Genomic DNA, 18949 nt, shown 5'->3' on the forward strand with positions numbered 1-18949 from the left:
AAAAAAAGAAAAAAACAAGTGAAAATGGAAGTGATTTGGAACTTCATGTATTTTTCATAAGTTAGGTCACAGTCTTCCCAGAGGGAATTCCAGGAGGAAAAGCAGTCAGGTGGCCCTGGGGACATGGCCAAGTAGCCTATGGGCATGTGGGCACAGGGTCACAGGTAAGGCTCATCTGTGGACAGCTCCCACCTCTTCATGGGAGGAGCAGGCGTCACTGCTTTCTTCTCAGTGGGTGCCACAGCTGAGCTGGAGGAGGAACAGACTTCAGTTAGGGCCAGGTCTCCAGAGAACAATGCAGAAGTATCTAAAAAAAACCACACCCACCCTTGTACAGACACACCTGCTGGGACCTTCTGGATCTGGAGACAGAAGGCAGTTATTTCAGAGGACTCTAACCCCTCCAATGGGGGTAAGCTTCCTTGCTGCCCCAGGCCCCTGCAAATCCCCAGTGGGCCCGCCCTGGTTTCTGAGCCCAGAACCCAGCAGCCAACAGCTGGGTCCCTCCCTTCCCACCCAACCATTCCAGCTGCCCCCAAACAGGATGCTGGCAAAAGGGCCTAGCAATCAGGTGACGGTGTTCACTGGTCTTCCTCGAGTGCTGCACGTGGGCAAAATGCTAGTAAGAAAAGGTCCTGTGTTTAGGGAGCCCTTAGGCTGGTGGGGCCAAAAGTTAACATGAAGTTGAAAAATATGTTGTTTAGCCAGGTGCAGTGCTGCCCATCTTTCATCCCAGCTACCAGGGAGGCTAAGGTAGAAGGATGGTAAGTTCAAGGCCAGTGCAGGCAACTTAGTAAGACCCTGTCTCAAAGTAAAAAATAAAAAGAGCTGAAAGAGTAGCTTCCTCCTTCCTTGCCCCCCTCTTCTTTCTTTCTCTCTCTCTCTTCCTCTCTTTTCAGTAATGGAATTGAACTGAGGACCTTGCCAATGCTTGACAATTGAAGGAGGGAGAGGGAGGGACAGAGGGAGGGAGGGAAGGAGGGAGGAAGGAAGACTGGCTGTTTCCAGCCAGTCCAGTGGCTCACACCTACAATGCCAGCTACCTGGGAGGTAGAGGCAGGAGGCTCTTAAGCCCAGGAGTTCAAGGCTAGCCTGGGCAACATAAAACCTGTCTCTTAAGAAAAAGTGAAAAAGAAAAATATGCGGTTTGGCCACAAGTTGGCCAAGGGGGAGCCCCAAGGACACACTGTGCCAGCAAATCCAGGACGAGCCCAATCCACCTGAGCCCTTGGGAACTGGAGCTAGAAAGGCTCAGGCATACAATAAATAAGAGAAGAAAGGCAGCGAGAGAGTGGATCATGGAGGAGGCCCTAGACCCCTGTCCTGGGTGGCTCAAGGGGGTGGTAGAGGCAGAAGGCTGCTCCCCTAGGAAATGCTGACATCCCCAGGGGCACAAGGAGGGGTCTGGCGGCGTCAGGGAGCTTGCTGCACTCTGGTACTGGACTCTGGTAAATCAGAAGGGGACAAGAACCATTCGCCAAGTCATAACTACCCAAGAGACCTGCCTGGCCTTACCACACCCTTACAGATAACACTGCAAGTCTACCATCCCCATTTTACAGATGGAAGAAACAGGCTCAAGAAGGCTGAGGGAGTACCCCAAGACCACACAGTGAGTAAGCTATAGAGCCCAGAGGCCAAGGGGGCCTGGGAAAACCAGTTTGAAGTCCTGCTTCTGTTAACTATAGCTTGGCCCCCTGAGCCTCCATTCCCTGTTCTGCAATGGGGCCTTTGCCCTTTAACCCATGGAGTCACCAGGAGGCAGGCATGGCAGCAACTCTGTCAGCCTCCTCTGAGCACTCACACGAATTTGTTCTCTGAGGGGACACCATTATCAAAAGACAAAATTACAACACATCTACTCTTTGGATCTTAATTGTCATTTGCTGTTCTAGAATTGGTCACCTTAGACTAGATCTATAAAACAGAATAGTGTGCAGATAGATTCAGCAGTAGAGGTTGGTTTTATAAACAGAAAGGGATGAAAAAAGCAATAAGTAAATAAAAATGGTTCTTTTGAAGTTACTTTCCTTGCAAAGGTTAAAACACAGGGGACTTCTTTATAACACCAGTTAAAATTGGCTTGTTGGCTATTATTTCTCCTGATATCCCAGAAGGCCACATAAACAACTTAGTTTTGCTTGGTGGTGTGAAACTGGCTTGAATGACTCCATTTGGCTTCATCTGTTGGGCCTAGTACAGGACTTTAGTTTTATGGAACACTCTTTTTGTTTAATCAAAAGAAGATACCTGCAGGGCATAGGGGTACATGCCTGTAATCCCAGTGGTTCAGGAGGCTGAGGCAGGAGGATTGAGTTCAAAGCCAGCCTCAGCAACTTAGCGAGGCACTAAGTAACTCAGAGACCCTATCTCTTAATAAAATATAAAAAAAGGGTTGGGGATGTGGCTCAGTAGTTAAGCACTCCTGGTTCCATCCCTGATACCAAAAAACAAAAACAAAAACAAAATCTTAGGCAAGTCACCAAACCAGGCTATTGTTTTTGTAATGAGGGGTCCATGTTGCCCAAGCTGGCCTCAAATTCCAGGCTCAAGACATCCTGCTGCCTCCACCTTCCTAGAAACTGGAGTTACAGGTGTGCCCCTCTATGTCCACCTCATCAACCTGTTTTTTTGTTGTTGTTTTTTTTTTTAGATGTTGAAATACCTTTATTTTATTCATTTATTTATATATGGTGCTGAGAATCAAACCCAGTGCCTCACACATGCTAGGCAAGTGCTCTACCACTAAGCCACAACCCCAGGCCTCAAACTGTATTTTTTGAGGTTTTCCTCAGTACTTGGAATTGAACCTAGCTTTTTACCACTGAGCTACATCCCCATTCCTTTTTTTTTTTCTTTTTTTTCCTTTCTGTTTGAGACAGGGTCTTGTTAAGATGCCCAGGCTGATCTCCAACTTGCCAATCTCCCTGACTGAGCTTCCCAAGTACCTGAGATTACAGGCATGTTCCACCACACCTGGATCATAGTAGGTTTTGAGGGGCCTCAACTATATAAAATTCTGTTTTTAAGAATACAAATATTAGAACTGGGGTTGTGGCTCAGTGGTGTGAGACACTGGGTTCGATTCTCAGCACCCAATAAAAAATAAATAAATTGAAGATATTGTGTCCATCTATAGCTAAAAATATTTTTAAAAAATACAAAAATTAGCTGAATGCACTGGCGCATGCCTGTAATCCCTATGGCTCAGGAGGCTCAGAAGGGAAGATCATGAATTCAAAGCCAGCCTCAGCAAAAGCAAGGTGCTAAGCAACTCAGTGAGACCCTGTCTCTAAATAAAATACAAAATAGGGCTGCAGGTGTAGCTCAGGGGTCAAGTGTCTCTGAGTTCAATCCCCAGTACTCGCCTCCCCCAAAATACAAAAATTATAGCCTCAAAAATTTGGCTAATTCCTAAGCAACTTAGTAAGACCCCATCTTAAAATAAAAAATAGAAAGGGCTGGGGATGTGGCTAGAAGAAGAAGAAGGTGGAGTGTTTAAGAGCCCCTGGGCTCAATCCCTGGTACCAAAAACAAAAAACAAACAAACGAAAAAAGGAATACGAAAATTACTGGGCTAGGGGGCTGGGGTTGTGGTTCAGTGGTACAGAGCTTGCCTAGTCATGTGTGAGGCACTGGGTTCGATCTTCAACACCACATAAAAATAAGTAAAATAAAGTATCATATCCATCTACAACAAAAAATATTTTAAAAAATTACCAGGCTGGGAGCATAGTTCAGTGGTAGATCACTTGCCTAGCATGAGGTCCTGAGTTCAATCCCTGACCACCACCACCACCCCAACCGCCCCCCATACACACAATTTACAAAAGCAGTAATGTCCAGGCTGGACTCATGAAGGGACCCTTGAAGGGACACCAGACTTCATCTGACACACACCCCTGACTGAAGTACTAAACCCTACCATAGGTTGGGGCTGGACTCAATGAGCTCTGGAATGAAAACCCCTTGGTAGCACAATTCCTAATTCAATTGATATTGGGGATTGAATCCAGTACCTCGTGTATGTTAGGTAAGTGCTTTACCACTGAGCTATACCCTCAGCCAGATAAACAGAATCTAGAAAAACACCTCTTGGCAAGGTAGGCAGGACCAGTGGCAGGAGGGACCACTGCGGAGCTCTGGACAAATGGTGCTGAAGGTCCTCACCTCTCTGCTGTCTTGCCTGACACCAGTGCCTTCTGTGAGGACATGACGATTGCGGGGGGCACAGCTTCCCGGCGACCATCGCGAGTGCAGTAGTAATTGTTGGACAGCTTATGGCTGGGGCCCACAGGGAGCTTGGGAGGAGGCTGAGTCCTGAGGAGAAAGAGCATTGGCACTGAAGCAAACCAACAGTCTCTCCCATTGCTGCACTGGGGCCCAATCAAGTCAGTCACCAAGACTAAGGGGCTGCAAAACAGGTGTCCCTTGGCACACTGTTATGGATGCATGCCTGGGGAGGGGTCCGGAGCCCAGAAGCAGGTAGAAGACACTGCTTTGGATGTGAAGGTACTACAAGGTCAGGTCAAGGTCTGCCTTACTTCAGGTTCCCCCTTTGTCACAAATATGGTAGGTATGGAGGACCTTTGAGAGATTCCCAGAAAAGGAGCCCAGATCTACATACAGCCAAGTTTGGCAGCTGGCTTCACCTCTACCAATAGGAGCTCAGGAAACTAAAGAGGCAGAGAGCCAGGTTATATGACTACCATCTATCCAGCAATTGTAAACACTTGGACAGTGGCCCTGGATATTGCCTGCTTTCAGTAGCTTTTTCCCAAAAGGCCAGACTATGGAACCCCTGGGTTTCCTGTCAGGAACTCTGAAGAACCTGCTGGGATCAAAGCTTATTCCTCAAAGAACACCTTGCCCTTGGAGCCTGTCTAGACCTCTACGTTTCCTGCCACTGTGTGGTATGACGCCAGGACTCTTGAGCTAAACCCTGGTCTAAATTTGCCAAGAAGTCTGAGGCCTTAAAAGGAAATACTAAGCTCCAAACAAAACAGGAGCTTCCTAGAGGGAAAAAGGGAGAAGACAGAAGACAGGGAGAAAAATCACGAAGATCTGGTTTTGCCAGGCACAGTGGCACATGACTGTAATCCCATTGACTTAGGAGGTTCAAGCAGGAGGATCGCAAGTTCAAGGCCAGCCTCAGCAACTTAGGGAGGCCCTAAGCAACTTAGCGCGACCCTGTCTCAAAAAATAAAAAGGGCTGGGGATGTGGCTCAGTGATTAAGCACCCTTGGGTTAAATACCCAGTACCAAAAAAAAAAAAAAATTGGTTTTTATTTAGCTACATTGTTTAATAATATTTTTGTATGGTAACTGTTGTGCCACAATTTTAATTTTTCTTAAAACAAGTGATAGTAACTGTATTTTTAAAATAACTAAAACAGATCTAAGGTAAGCATTTTAAAACATGACAAGCAATATATTATGTGACAATTTTCCTATGGAATACAAAGATATCTTAGGTTTCAGCATCCTTGTACAGAAGGGTTAAAGAACAGTTGCCCATTAAAGGGTCCAAATTAATCACTAGAGGGCGTCACTATCCTAAAGAAGTTGAAAATTTAACAAAATCATTTTTTCAATTGACCCATCAACTACCCTGATAGAAAAGCAATTCAAGCTGGGTGCAGCGGTCCAGGCCTGTTCATTACTGGGGTAGGAGGCCAGACTCGGCAATTTGTCTCAAAATAAGAAGGGCTGGGGATGTGGCTTAGTGATAGGGTACCCATGTGATCAAGCCCCAGTACAACAAAAGGAAAAAAAAAAAGGCAAGCAATTCAACATTTTGGGATATTTGGAACTATCACACATGCAGCATTCACATAAATTTTATCATTTTAATGCTATTTTACTTTCATTCATGATAACCCTGTGTCTGCCCTTTGGCTACCAACACCCTTCCTTTGATGTGTTCCCACTATACTGGCTTCCTTCCTAGTTCAGACTCTTTTCAACCTTACAACTTTGAAACTTGTTGGTCCCTCTGCCAGCAACAATATGCTTTTTCAATAGTTATTATTTGGTTCCTTCACATCATTCAAGTGACTCAACTGTCAATCCCTGAAAAGAGACCTTCCCCAACCATCTGACCTAGATAGCCACCCTCCAGCTTATTCACATTCATTCTGTTTTATCTTGAAAACATTTCAGAATAATGGTACTTGTTGTGTTAATTTCCCTTCTGTTTCTCCCTAGGAGGTGAACATCACGAAAGAAATGTGGGTAAGAACTTCTCTTGTTCATAGGGTATCCCTAAAGTTGAGGACATGGCAAGATACCATTTATATCAACTACATAAGTAAGTTTGAAATCAGGACACTTTGGGGTTCGGCCCCCAACTGTCACATTCTAAATGATTGTAGGCAAGTGATTTAGCTTCTCCAGGTCTACTGTTTTTAAATCTGTAGCTTGGGGATGAAACAGTAACTGACAAGGCCACACTGAAGACTGAGAATCTACTCAAGATTCCAACCCAGAATGCACGCCCAGCTTCGCTATTCCAAAGAAGTTGGTTCCACGGAGAGTTCAGCAAAGTTAAAGGCATAGATATAGTTCAGCCTCCATAGCGTGGCAGGCGGTGGAGGCAAGATCTCTGCCCTGCGCTCCAGGCATCTAACAGCACACGGATTTTGGTTTTGGTGGAGGAAAAGACCAAACTGGAGACTGGCGGGAGAGCGGGGTCTGCTCACCGCTTGGCGATCTCCTGGTAGCGCAGCTGCAGCTTCGCCTGCAGATCTTGCTGTGGGAGGAGAAGGGAAGTCAGTCTGCGGGGCATCCCAGGGGAGAAGAGGGCGAGGATATAGGAATAGCCCGTGGATGAAAAAATGAAGGGAAGGCAGAGGATGAAGTCAGGTCAGGTCTATGGGTCATGCCGGTGAAGAGGCAAGCTAGGGCCACGGGATCCAAAGGTAAGGTGGGAAGCGAGGGAAATCCCAGACTTGAGTGAGTCCCGGGCCAAGGTAGTGGCGGTGGGGCAAGAAGTCCCTGGCCAACAGGGTCACGAACTGGGGAATCTGGGAGACATCCTCCGCTAAGTAAGGACCCGGCTTAGGAGGGAAGTGAGTAGCAGGAGCCGGTCTGAGGTGCACAGAGCCCACATCCCCCCGGCCCCCGCTCCCCTCCAACGGCCCTGCCGGTCCCGCACACCCCGGATGCCCAGTTCCGCAGCTTCTGAATAACGCGGGTAGCGGACGCCATCTTCCGTCCGCGCTGAAGGGCGCCGGCGACGTCGCTGCCGCGAAGGTTGCTGGGAAGCGCGTGGCGTCATATCGCGAGAGCAGGAGTAGGCGTGGCTAGAGTGTTGTATAAAAGCTGTCCCGGCGACACGTGACTCCTCTCCACCGACAGCCGCTGCGCCGCCATCATGGACACGAGCCGTGTGCAACCCATCAAGCTGGCCAGGGTGAGGCGGGAGCCCGATTTGGGGCGCAGGGAAATTGAGGGAGTAGGTAGAAGAACCGGGAAGTCCGGGTCTGACTATAACTTTTTTCCGCCAGGTCACCAAGGTGCTGGGTAGGACCGGCTCTCAGGGACAGTGCACGCAGGTGAGCGGGTGGGGGCGCCCGGACGACTTGGGAGGATCTGAGCCCCGATGAAAACCCTTTTCCTGCTCCAGAACCTACCTAATGGGATCTAAGAACCAACGTTTCTTTTATCCCGGTGCTCCGAGCCCCGGCCATCTCATTCCCTCGGGCTCCGATGTTCCCCTTAAGTGTCTCAGGTCTGTTCCGGATAGATCCTCTGAACCGGTGTCTGCTTTCCACCCCGGGTGACTCTCATTGGCCCACCCTCACTCCTGTCCTCCCGGTGGGCCTGTAGGTGCGCGTGGAATTTATGGACGACACAAGCCGCTCCATCATCCGCAACGTGAAAGGCCCGGTCCGTGAGGGCGACGTGCTAACATTATTGGAATCAGAGCGAGAAGCTCGGAGGTTGCGCTGATCTTGGTGCTGGTGGGTACAGAGGCAGCCCCCTATTAGATCCTTGGCTAAGCCCCGGGGGTGAGAGGGTCTTAGGAGGTGGAAAGGATCTGTAGAGGCTGGCAAGAGTGAAGAGAATTTTGGTAGTTGCTGAAGGCTCTGCCTGTATCTCATACTTTGGTCTGTTTACAGGTTCCTGGATCTGTACTGCTCGGCCTACAGGATGATCTGCACTTGTTAAATAAATAAAGTGTTTGTAGTGTATGTAAACTCTAGTTCTTGTCTGGGCTGTTAGCTAGGTTTTCTTTTGGCCCTTTACTGTGTGACCCCCAAAGTGGTCACAAACCCTCAGAATCTGGAAACCTTAAGGGGGTGTGTCTTTTCCCAAGAAGGGGAACCATGCATATGTGTTGTCTCCCTCTCTCCCCCAGACAAAACACAAGCTTAATGTAAGTGTTTTATTAGGAAAGAAGTTTGGGGGAGTGGGTAGACCAGGAGTTACATTACTCCCCAGGTCCCGCCTCACCTTGGTGGGTTCAGGGTAAAGGAGTCCCTCACACTGAACCATCTCAGCTGAAGCAGCTTTTCTGTCAGGCTAGGGTAAGCATCTGTACAGAGGACCCTGACCCTATTCTGGGAAGGATCTCCCTTTATCCTCTGATCCAGGTCTAGTGTGCTGGGCAGCTCATTGAGGCTGGGAGTCCTCTCCAATGTCACTGCCTTCTTCTCCAGGTGTAGCTGTTGGGGAGTCTGGAGGCAACTGGCTCTGGAGACAGAGAAAGGAAAGGAGTCCTGCTACAGAGTCTTGCAGAAGTCTGGGGGGTTTTAGCCCTGGCTTGTGGATATTTGACCAAATATTTGATAGTTGGTCCCATTGTGATCATTTCTAAGGATCAACTTCACCCTTTACTATGGATTTAGGCTGCCTGGTTTGAATCCTGGCTCTGCCCCTGACTTGGAAGAGATGCTTGACTTCCATTCCCACATCTCTAGTGGGGTGAGTGTAGGATGGGTAACGGAGTTGGATAAACTGAGTAAAGTCCTGAGAACAGCCAGGCACTTGCCATCTAGTAAAAGCTTCTATGCCTAGACCCACCCTCCCCACTGCTGGCAAGCTTTCCTCCATTCTCTATAGTCCTGGATGTGTGGAATGGGGCACCACCTTCCTCCACCCTATTACCGAAGGGCTCCCTTTACTTTGATATAGTATCCTCAGGGCAGGTAGCAGGAGCCCACCAACACGCCTTCCCCTCGTTAGGACCTTAGTCTCAGGGCCTGGCCCTGAGAGGTATATGTATCTCACAGGTCAGTGTTTGGCAGGTTAAACATCAAATCGTAGCCACACAGGAAAATCCAGACCCGGATTCCCCACCCCTGGTGCTCTCCAGGAGGGGAAGCCTGGGGCTGGCTTAAACCAAACCTGATCTGCAGCTGGGAGCTGGGCTCACCTGAGAACCAGGCCGGCTGGAGCTCAGGTGGGCGTGCAGCAGAGCAGCCACCTCGTCCTGCTCAGCCTCCAGGGCGATGGCCAGGGCACTGGTGCCCTCCTGAGGAAAGTTAAGACATCAGGTCCCTAAGCCACAACATGGGCACACACACCCTGCCACTCAGCACCATGGTAGTGGCTCACGTTGTCGAGGATGGCAGGGTCACAGCCTGGCTGGGCCAGCAGCAACCGAACGGTGTCCAGTCGTCCATACTCGCTGGCACACATTAATGCCGTGGCCCCATCTGCATCCTGTGCGTTCACATCAGCCCCACACTCTAGCAGGGCTGCCACCATATCCTGGCGGCCATGGCTGATGGCCAGCATGAGGGCTGTCTGTCCTGTCTGGGAAACAAGAAGTGGGGATGGAGGGTCAGAATCTGCACTTAACTCTAGGTAAAAGGGACCCCACCCGCTAGACTCAGAGTAGCGTGTCCACACACCTGGCTGGCTTTGGCATTTACATCGCCCATGCTGAAGAGTCTCTGGACCACTGCCATGTCCTCTGGCCCCACAGAGGTGAGTGCAGCCAACATGAGTGCAGAGTAGCCAGCTCGGTTCTGGCGGTTGACCTCACAGACCCCTGGTTGGGGAGACGGGCTGGTCAGGCAACAAGCCTATATCGCCAACTCAAACTCACCCACACCTCCCTCCACGTCTTAAATTCTTTTCCATGCCTAATGGTGGTCACCATTCATCCTTCCCTCTTCTACTGTCTCCTCCCCTAGGGTCGTCTCATCTCACCTCAGTAAAGCCTTCCCTGACTCCCTATTTCAAACTGGTCAGGTTTTGCTGGTTGCTGCATCCCTCAGTGCTTTTAACAGTACGTGACACAGATAGATGCTCAATAAGCATTTGTTGACGGTGAATGGATGTCTATTTTCATGGCTACCATCCACCAAGCCATAATCATTGCTCCCCTAGAGAATGGCCAGGCACCACCCTGGTTTCAGTCCATTCCATCTTCCATGCAGCAACCAGAAGCAGCACTTGGAAGGCTTTTGGCTCAGTCACCTGCCTATTAAAATCTTTTGTTTTTCCGCTTGCTCCTGGAATGCAGGCTCTGGCCCTCCATGACTTGCGACTTTTAAATAGCTTCTGATATTTCCTGGGAGTATTTTGTTTTCTGGTGCTGCAGATGCAATGCAATCCAGGACCTAGTGTATGCTATGCCACAGCTCTATGCCCACCCCTGATCTTTCCTCAGAAATCCTCAGCATCCCCCTGAACCCCAGCCTGTGTTATAGGGTAAAAAGATGCTGAAGTTCTACCCTGCCAGTACCTGTGAACGTTAACTTATTTAGAAATAGTCTGTGCAGATATAATTAAGTTAGGCTGAGGTCGCTGATTGATGTCCTTATCAAGGAGAAACAGATAATGCCACATAATGACGGAGACAGAAATTGAAGGTAAGCTACCAGTCAAGAAACAGTAAGATTGCCACCGAGCACCAGAAGCTAGGAGGAAGACTTGGAACAGATCCTCCCTCCAAGCCCCCAGCAGGAACCAACCCTGCTAACCCGTGGCTTCAGGTTCCTGAACTAAAAGTAGATAAGTTTGTGTTGTGTTAGGCTCACATGTGGTACTCGATGGCAGTCCCAGAAAATAGAGAGATCCTGATTGATGCTGTTCACCCTTCAGAACTAAACACATTGGCTTGGTTTCATTGGTCAGTTCTGCTGCCATCCAGGCCCTCTTGATAGTACCTTCTCCATTGGGACCACATTTACTGGAGGGGTTCTTGTTTTGGGGAGTTTGTTTGGCATTGGGAATTGGACTCAGAGGCACTTCACCCCTGAGCTATAGCCCCAACCCTTTTTGAGACCAGGTCTCACTAAATTGCAGAGGCTGGCCTCAAACTTGGGACCCTCCTGCCCCGCCTCCCAAGCTGCTAAGATGACAGGTGTGTGCCACTGCACCCAGCTGGAGTGGCCGTTTTTATGCCTGCCTCCCCAACATTCTGGAAGCTCCATGATGATAGATGGTTTGGGGAGATGTATGGGGGAGGAACAGTGGGGGCCCTAGAGTAAGGAGCTGGATCAGGGTCGTGTTAGGATACTCTAGTGAAGGAAGACGCTGAGGCGATGGACTGGGAGTAAAAGGGTCAAGTCAAGGTGAAATAAAAAAGGGAAGCTGGGGGGTGTAGCGCCTAGCATGCACAAAGCCCTGGGTTTGGTTCCCAGCACCACAAAAAAAAAAAAAAAAAAAAAAAAAAAAAATTAAAATTGGGTGTTCTCGCTCTGTGGTGTGCCAAGTGGATGTTGTTTTTCACAGATTTCTATGACAACTGGAGAATGTCAGGTGGAAAGGGGGACACACAAAAATAAGCAGAGTGGGGTCTCCCTCTGTATGCTAGCCAGGGGACCAGCCCATCTTAACCTTCTTCCTTTCTTTCCCCTTGCCCTTCCCAGCTACCCCTGAGATTTTTCCTGAAGGATTACCCCTGCCTTTTTTTTTTTTTTTTTTTCCTTCTTTTTTCTTTGAGACACTTCTTGTCCCACTAAGTTGCTTAGGGCCTACTAAGTTGCTGAGGCTGGCTTTGAACTTGGAATTCTCCTGCCTCAGCTTCCCATTATGCTGGGATTACAGGTGTGCACCACCATGCCCAACTAAGGATCACCCCGTTTTCTTTGTGTGTGTGTGTGTGCGCGCACGTGTGTATGCATGTGCACATGGTGCTAGGGACTGAACCCAGCAATTCCAGGTAAGTGCACTCGCACTGAGCTACACCCAAGGGTCACCCCATTTCTTGATTTGTCCCTGGTTGTATTTTGTCATGGCCATTATCCCTACCTGAAATTATTTGATAAATATCTCTCCACTCGCCACCAGCACACTCGGCCATTCATTCATGTTCTGTTTCAACCAACACTGGAGGACTCACTGTGTGCCACACTGGGACTTGCCCAGTCTGCAGAGTGAGGGGAGAGGTGGTGGGAGGAGTTCATGACAGGCCAAAGCAGGAAGAGCAGAGAGGCAAGGAAACAGGGGTGGGGTAACAAAATGGAACAGGAGCATCGGGGATTTTTTAGAGGGGGGATGTATGGATGATTGAACCCAGAGAAACTTGACCACTGGACCACATCCCCAGCCCTTCTTTATCTTTTGAGACAGGGTCTCACTAAGTTGCTGAGGCTGGCTTTGAACTTTGGATCCTCCTGCTTCAACCTCCCAAGTCACTGGATGTACACCACTGCGCCTGGTGAGTATTTATTAATTGTCCCCATAAGAACCAAGGATTGTTGAGGTTTGGAACCAGAGCCAGTGAGCTGAGAAGTGAGAATCAGGAGGAGGGGTCATGGGAAGTGAGACAGTGGAGGGGACAGAGTTACTGATATCATGGTCTAGGGGTGACCTTGTAAAGGTGAGGCTGATGTGGGGCAGAGGCCAAGGTCAAGGGAGGGGAGCAGGCCGAGGTGCTGGGAAGCCAGGAGGTTTGAGCAGTCAGGAGGATAATGGAACTGGTGAATGTGGACAGTGGTTGGTCTATGATCCACCATCACACCTGTGCTTGGTCTCATGGGGAAAACAATCCATTAGGCTCACAGTAAATGCCTGTGCACTCAGCAGTACCAGGTGTGTGCACCTCTGCAGAAGATAAGGCAGGGGAAGAGCAAGCAGGAGGCAGATGAGTGGGAACAGCACCCCTGCCTGGGAAGGCAGTCAGCCCTGAGCAGCAAGTACCTGCCCTGGAGGCTGAACATTGGGAGTCAGCAACTCAGGAATGCCAGGGCTGGAGATTCAGGGACAGAGGCATGGTGGCCAAATACTCCGACTACATGCTCAGTACATTTTACAAGTCTCATTACAGCTGCCAAGGAGGAGAGGCATCACTATCCCGATTTCACAGATGAACATGCTAAGGCTGGTGAGATTAAAGTCCTAAATTGAGGTCTGTCTAATCCGAAAGCTGGGTGTCTCCTATCCCTGCAAAGTAGGAGGGCCAGGGCAGAGCTGAGGGCTGAGGTGGAATCAAAAGGACCTCAGCAATCCATCCACGATTGAGGAAGGGCCAGTGGTGCCCTCTGCTGGCCACCCCTTTCCTACAGTTTTCCTCCAAGGTCCCCCAGCCTGGCTGGGCTCTGGCCCTGCCCTCCATGGCCCCCCATCCCCTGGTCCCACCCACCCTTCCTTGGCTCTGACCCGTATCCAGAAGCAGGCTCGAGATGGCCAGGTTCCCGTGGGACACGCTGTAGTGCAGCGCGGTGTTCCCGTTGCCATCTGTCAGGTTCACCACATGGGCCAGTAGCTCGCCTCCCAGGTGCGCCACCCATCTTAACACCCCAGCTACGGTCTCAGCCTGAGAGCGCCGCTGACTAGACACTCGAAACCACTCCTGGGCCACAAGGCGCGCTGCGTTCTGCCATGACAGGAACATAAGTGTCAACGATGGTCCAAGACAGGTTGGCAGAGGGAAATGGGGGAGGGGGGGGCAGAACTGGCAGAGACGAAAATTACTCCTTGTCCGAGTAGGGGTCAAATGGGAACCCAGATGGAGGGCTGGGGCCACACCCGCTTCAGAGAAGAAGTACAGTCAGTGGGGTTCCCAGGCTCTAGGGGACGCGGGTCCTACTCTTCTGGGAAATAATCTGTGGGAGAGCTTGGAGAGGGGAAGGCGCTAAGTGTTTGTCCTGGGGAGTCCGGGAGTGGGGCTGGGCCTTGGATCAGTGATGAGCACTGCAGTGAGCTCCTTTAGGGAAACAAAGGTTTGCTGTCCTGTGCTGGAGATCCCTTCAGGGAGCCTACAGTAAGGAGAGGTCCCTGGGGAGAGGGGACGGAGCTTAGGATTCCTCTTTTAGGAAACCCGACTGGCTTACCTAAGAGGACATCAGGAAAAATCACTGGTGGGGCCCATGCGGTCCCCCGGGGAAGGGTTTCCCTTTACTCACGCCATCCCGGGCAATTCCACGGGGTCTGCCCAGCTGCCGGTGCAGCGCAGCGCACGCCTCTCTTAAACGTGGGCTCAGCTCGCACCTGCAGAGAGGCCAGGCGAGGTTCAGCAGCTATGCGCAGCAGCTGAGACCTGAACCAGAGCAACCGCCCCCACTCCAGATCTCTAGCGCCACTCACCTCCCCTGTGTCCCTAGCTGAGGTTCTGCGTCCACCTCAGGCTCTGGGTCCGGGAAGTCCCGGCTGCTGGGAGGGCTGGGAGGACCAGGAGTGCCGGAGTCGGATCCTCCGCCGCTGTCCTCCCCGGATCCTGAAGAGCTATTCCTCGGAGGCTCCGAGACTCCCTCTTCGCTGTCGCTGTCGCTGGCATCCTCGCTGGAGGAGCTCTCATACCTGGGGGTGGGGTGGGAGGCGGCTGCTGAGCCTCTCCTGTGGGCTCATTCTAGAGTCCTGCGAGGTGGGAGTGGCTGTCCTCATTTTACAGATGAAGAAACTGAGGATTGCTAAAACCACGCTGCGAGCAGAGGGGCAGATAGGGATTCACACCCTTCCAGGTCCCCGCAGCTGCTGCCACACGAAAGGGGGAAAGCGCTCACTCTCCGTTGAGGACCCCAACAAACTGCAGGCTCTTGGGTCCAGGGCTGGGTTGAGCGCCAGGTGTACCGTCTCTCTTCTTCATGATGGATTTGAGGATGCCTGGCAGGGATCAGATGAGGGCATTAAGTTTGGAATTGGAGGCAGGCAGGTCAGGGCTCGGCGAGGGGTTGGGACTCACCCGCGGGGGCCACGGCCTTGTCTCCAGCCGTGGGTAGGGGCGGGTTCTCCTGAGTCAGGGAGGTGGCCTCCGCTGGGAGCTCCGTCTGCGTGGCTTTCTCGGCACAACCCCACGGAGTTTGGGTGGCAGCCTCGTGCAGCTGGGTCGTGGCCGCCGGCGCAGCCACAGCGGAAGCCTGGCGGGCATTCTCCAGCTCCTGCAGCCGGCTGCGCAAAAGCTCGCTCACCCCGCGCTGGTGCTCCAGACTGGCGCGTAGCAGCTCCAGCTCGCGCTCAGCGACCTCGGGGAGCCCCAGCAGCTCCTCGGTTACCCACGTGTCCGCCTCAACGGTCTTGGGAGCCGCCTCCACGCCGGCCTCCCAGGTCTTCGGAACTGCCTGGGCACCAGCCTCTTGGATCTCAGGCACCGCCTGGGTGCCCGCCTCCCGGGTCTGGGGCGCTCCATCAGGAGTCCCGGCACCCTCGCTGTGCCTCACAGCCAAACCGTCGGGGCCGTCAGCCCGGGGGCTGGCTTTAGAGCGGACGCCACGCTCGGAGGTGGCCAGGCGCTCGGTGAGCCGCCGCAGCTGGGCGAGCTTGTCCGGGCGCTCCTCAACCTCCTTATCTGGTTCAGATTGCGCGCGCCCCGCCAGCAGACGCGCCTTCTCGGCGCGCAGCGCGCGCACCTGTTCCTGCAGCTCGGGCAGCGCGCGCGCCTGATCCTCGAGCTCGCGCAGGCGCCGCAGCGCCGCGGCCATCTGCTCGCGCACCAGCTGCAATTGTGCAGGGCCTGGCGAGGCGGGGGCGGGGTTGTGGGCAGGGCTGGGGGCGGGACTACTGCGGCCCGACCCGCGCGGGCTTCGCGGGACCCCGCGGGAGGGGCTGAGCGCGCGCTCGTGCGCCTGTGCCATCTCCAGTCGCCGGCTGGTCTCCAGCAGCGTGTGCTCCACGCGCGGGTTGCGCACGAGTGAGCGCGGCGAAAGCGGCGGCAACTGGAGCCCCGGGACCCCTGGGGAGAGTGCTCCGGAAGCTCCACCTTCATCACTAGCCAGGGACTCACTGGATGTCCAAGCGCCTGGACTTCGCGCGCCCGCGAGGCCGGACCGGGGCGCGCGAGGACGGCGCGCGGGCGGGGGTCCCGGGGTTCGGCGGATGATGGGGCCGCGCTCCAGCTCCTCCACATATTTGAGGAAGTCCAGGTCCAGGTGGAAGCCATAGGGTGTCTCCACAGAGTAGGGTGAGCTCGGGCTCCGGGCACCCCCAGTGGGACCAGGGAACAGACAAGGGGCTCCCAAGTCTGTGGGAATGACAGGAGAACGGTTGTCAGGCCCAGGAAACGCCAGAGAGAAGAGTCAAAAGTAGGCATCCCTCTCGGCCCCACCAGGCTTTTGCACACCTGCCATTACATATACCCACACTCCAGGCTGGCATGTCTATCTGCACCCAAATAGTCATGCATTCATGAGTCTATTGAGCGACTACTGGGTGCCAAGCACTATTCTAGACCCTGGGGATACAGCAGTGAGCAAAACAAACACCCGTGCCCTCTAGTAGAGAAGAGATAAATAAACAGTCATTCCAGATGGTGAGAAGGGCAATAGTAATATGAGCATATAAAATAGAGAATCACTGGAGGGAACAAAATTGGTCCTGGTATTAGGGAAGGTTTCCTGTGGAGGGGACCTAAAAGTTAATGAGAAGGATGCAGCTTCAGACAGAGGGTCAAGAAGAAAACAGTCCATGAAGACCCTGGCATGGGGGTGGGCAGGTTCTGTTGGGGTAAAGGTGGGATGAAAGCCAGGTGTTCCCAGCAGGGAAGGAAGCACGTGCAGTAGAGGGAGAGAAAAAGGCAAGGCCAGACTGCAGTCCTCCAGGGCCACCTCGGAGAGTTGGGACTTTAGTCTACCAGATAGGGTGCCATGGGTTTTAAGCAGGGTCACGAGGTTGTGAAGTGGGCCTTTGGAAAGGGCCCTGTTTTAAAGAAAGGAACTGTAGGGCTGTGTCCACACACAGGGGCACCAAGTATGGTTCTCTGCACATCATATATTCCATTTTGCACACTCACCAGGCAGGTTCTGATTCAGGGCAAACTTGGCCATGTTTCCTGGAGTAGCTGCCAGACACACCCTGCAAAAGGCCCCCAGAGAGGTGAGGGTGATGCCCCAGCCCCAGCCCTCTAGCTTGAGCTTCTGGAGTCTCTGAGGTATAAAGGGTTTTTCTCCACCCCCCTCCACTCATCTCACACACAGGCTCTCCTTCCTCCTCCCTCAAAAGACCTTGAAACAGTGGATTAAATCAACATAGGGATCCCCACGTCCCAGGCTTGGGCGAGTAGGAGGCAGGAAAGGCATAAGACGGTCAAGAAAAGAAGAGTCTCAAAGTGGGGGAGGCATGCCAGACCTACTGGGTTTTCTGTCAATCCCTGGGGAAAATTAGAAATTTATGCTCAAGAATGTGTGGGCTGCAAGTCTTTAGAGAAGGGGAAAGTTGGAAGATCAAGGGCTTGTTAAAATCTCATCTGGTGATATTGTGCATATTTAAAAAAAAAAAAAAAAGATTTCTTGGGCCTGGGGATACGGCTTAGTGATAGAGCATTTGTGCAAGGCCCTGGGTTTGATCCTAGCACCAAAACAACAAAACAAGGGGACGGAAAAGGCATTTCTTGAAAGTTTTTTTTCCTCAGAGAAATGTAAACAAGACATAAATGTACATGTGGATTTTTACCCAGGTCACAGAGAGACCCTTCCAGAAATGATGGAGAATCGTGGACTGGGTACACCCAGGTTGCAACCAGTGAATACCTCTCTCTTTGGAATGTCTCTAGTGGAGTACCACAGGGCTCTGTCCTTGGCTTGTAACAGTCAGTAATGAAACCTAACGTACCTAGGTGACCAAAGGTGTAGCTATACGTGGGGAATGGGAGGAGGGTGACAAAATGAAGTGAAGGAGATTGGGTCATATCTAATAATGTGACATCTAATGAAGACAAATAATGAGTTCAGAACTTTGGTGCAAAAAGCTCAGGATGGCTAGGTGTGGTGGCACATGCTTGTAAGTCCAGTTCCTTGGATGGCAAGTTGGAGAGACCAGCCTGTCTCCCACTTCATGAGACCCTGTCTCAAAAATTTAAAAGGCTGGAGATGTAGCTCAGTGATAAAGCACCCTGGGTTCAATCCCCAGTACCCCACACAAAGCACAGAATGGGGCCAGGCATGGTGGTGCCTCCTGTAATCCCAGGTACTCTGGAGGCTGAGGCAGGAGGATGGCAAGATCTAGGCAGGCCTGGGTAACCTAGACCCTGTCTCAACATAAAAAAATAAAAAAGGTAAAAGGGCTGATGATGTAGCTTAGTGGTAGAGCACCCTTGGTTCAACCCCTAGTTGAGGGGAAAACAGAAGGGGGAGGAGGAGAAAGTCGAGAAGGAAGGGGAGTTGTTGAAGAAAAAAGGGAAAAGGTGGGTGTGACTCAGTAGCACGGTGCTAGCCTAGCATGCATGCGGCCCTGGCTTTGGTCCCCAGCAACACACACACACAAGCACAGGATGGGAAAGATCGGATTTTGGAGAGCTCACATAGAAAACCCGCAGGGAGAGGAAGCAACTTGTATCAGGTGCCTACTGTATGCCCTTAGTGATTAAATGTAAGCCCTGATTAAACTGCAAGGTAAAGGTTATTGTTTACATTTTACAGACGGGAAAACTGATGCATAGAACAATTAAGTCCAATATGAGAAAACTCATATTGGGCCCCGCCTACTTTCTGGAGACCCCTTGCCAGCAGGACCCAGCCACAACTTCTCACTACCCCCTCACCTGTCCAGCTGTCCACTGGTACGAGTCAGAACCAATCCATCCTCTCCCTGGCTCACTGCCCATCTGTTCTAACCACCC

At 51.7% G+C, this 18949-nt stretch overlaps 3 protein-coding genes across 3 annotated transcripts; 1 reads left to right on the plus strand and 2 right to left on the minus strand.

Annotated features, from left to right (window-relative positions):
- Positions 1 to 31: 31 nt before the first annotated feature.
- NDUFA7 (NADH:ubiquinone oxidoreductase subunit A7) lies at positions 32 to 7274 on the minus strand. Its single transcript, XM_079115368.1, has 4 exons — positions 7159 to 7274; positions 6702 to 6751; positions 4171 to 4320; positions 32 to 249 (listed from the first exon to the last, which is right to left on the minus strand). Exons 1-4 carry the CDS (start codon positions 7207 to 7209, stop codon positions 159 to 161), a joined length of 342 nt encoding a protein of 113 aa, XP_078971494.1. The 5' UTR covers positions 7210 to 7274; the 3' UTR covers positions 32 to 158.
- RPS28 (ribosomal protein S28) lies at positions 7270 to 8195 on the plus strand. The gene is made up of 4 exons (XM_079115369.1): positions 7270 to 7414; positions 7509 to 7556; positions 7831 to 7964; positions 8124 to 8195. The coding sequence occupies exons 1-3, from the start codon at positions 7376 to 7378 to the stop codon at positions 7951 to 7953; spliced, it is 210 nt and encodes a 69-aa protein (XP_078971495.1). The 5' UTR covers positions 7270 to 7375; the 3' UTR covers positions 7954 to 7964; positions 8124 to 8195.
- A 179-nt stretch (positions 8196 to 8374) lies between these two features.
- KANK3 (KN motif and ankyrin repeat domains 3) lies at positions 8375 to 17187 on the minus strand. The gene is made up of 10 exons (XM_079115367.1): positions 17126 to 17187; positions 15083 to 16357; positions 14904 to 15003; positions 14488 to 14700; positions 14307 to 14391; positions 13561 to 13777; positions 9861 to 10000; positions 9562 to 9762; positions 9380 to 9478; positions 8375 to 8697 (listed from the first exon to the last, which is right to left on the minus strand). The coding sequence occupies exons 1-10, from the start codon at positions 17157 to 17159 to the stop codon at positions 8617 to 8619; spliced, it is 2445 nt and encodes an 814-aa protein (XP_078971493.1). The 5' UTR covers positions 17160 to 17187; the 3' UTR covers positions 8375 to 8616.
- Between the last annotated feature and the right edge of the window lie 1762 nt (positions 17188 to 18949).

The sequence above is a fragment of the Sciurus vulgaris genome (assembly GCF_902686455.1).
Source record: "Sciurus vulgaris genome assembly, chromosome: 16".
In the NCBI taxonomy this organism is placed as follows: Eukaryota; Metazoa; Chordata; class Mammalia; order Rodentia; family Sciuridae; genus Sciurus; species Sciurus vulgaris.

What these genes read in the sequence shown, in the direction of transcription:
- NDUFA7 (XM_079115368.1), bottom strand. Translation starts at nt 7,209, where the DNA reads ATGGCGTCCGCTACCCGCGTTATTCAGAAGCTGCGGAACTGGGCATCC. An exon ending in TGCGGAACTGGGCATCCGGG is followed by an intron (nt 6,752 to 7,158) that starts GTGTGCGGGACC and finishes CTCCTCCCACAG; the next exon opens with CAAGATCTGCAGGCGAAGCT. An exon ending in TACCAGGAGATCGCCAAGCG is followed by an intron (nt 4,321 to 6,701) that starts GTGAGCAGACCC and finishes CTTTCTCCTCAG; the next exon opens with GACTCAGCCTCCTCCCAAGC.
- RPS28 (XM_079115369.1), top strand. Translation starts at nt 7,376, where the DNA reads ATGGACACGAGCCGTGTGCAACCCATCAAGCTGGCCAGG. An exon ending in AACCCATCAAGCTGGCCAGG is followed by an intron (nt 7,415 to 7,508) that starts GTGAGGCGGGAG and finishes TTTTTCCGCCAG; the next exon opens with GTCACCAAGGTGCTGGGTAG. An exon ending in CTCAGGGACAGTGCACGCAG is followed by an intron (nt 7,557 to 7,830) that starts GTGAGCGGGTGG and finishes GTGGGCCTGTAG; the next exon opens with GTGCGCGTGGAATTTATGGA.
- KANK3 (XM_079115367.1), bottom strand. Translation starts at nt 17,159, where the DNA reads ATGGCCAAGTTTGCCCTGAATCAGAACCTGCCTG. An exon ending in CAGCTAGGGACACAGGGGAG is followed by an intron (nt 14,392 to 14,487) that starts GTGAGTGGCGCT and finishes GCCTCTCTGCAG; the next exon opens with GTGCGAGCTGAGCCCACGTT. An exon ending in CCAGCCGGCCTGGTTCTCAG is followed by an intron (nt 8,698 to 9,379) that starts GTGAGCCCAGCT and finishes CTCTGTCTCCAG; the next exon opens with AGCCAGTTGCCTCCAGACTC.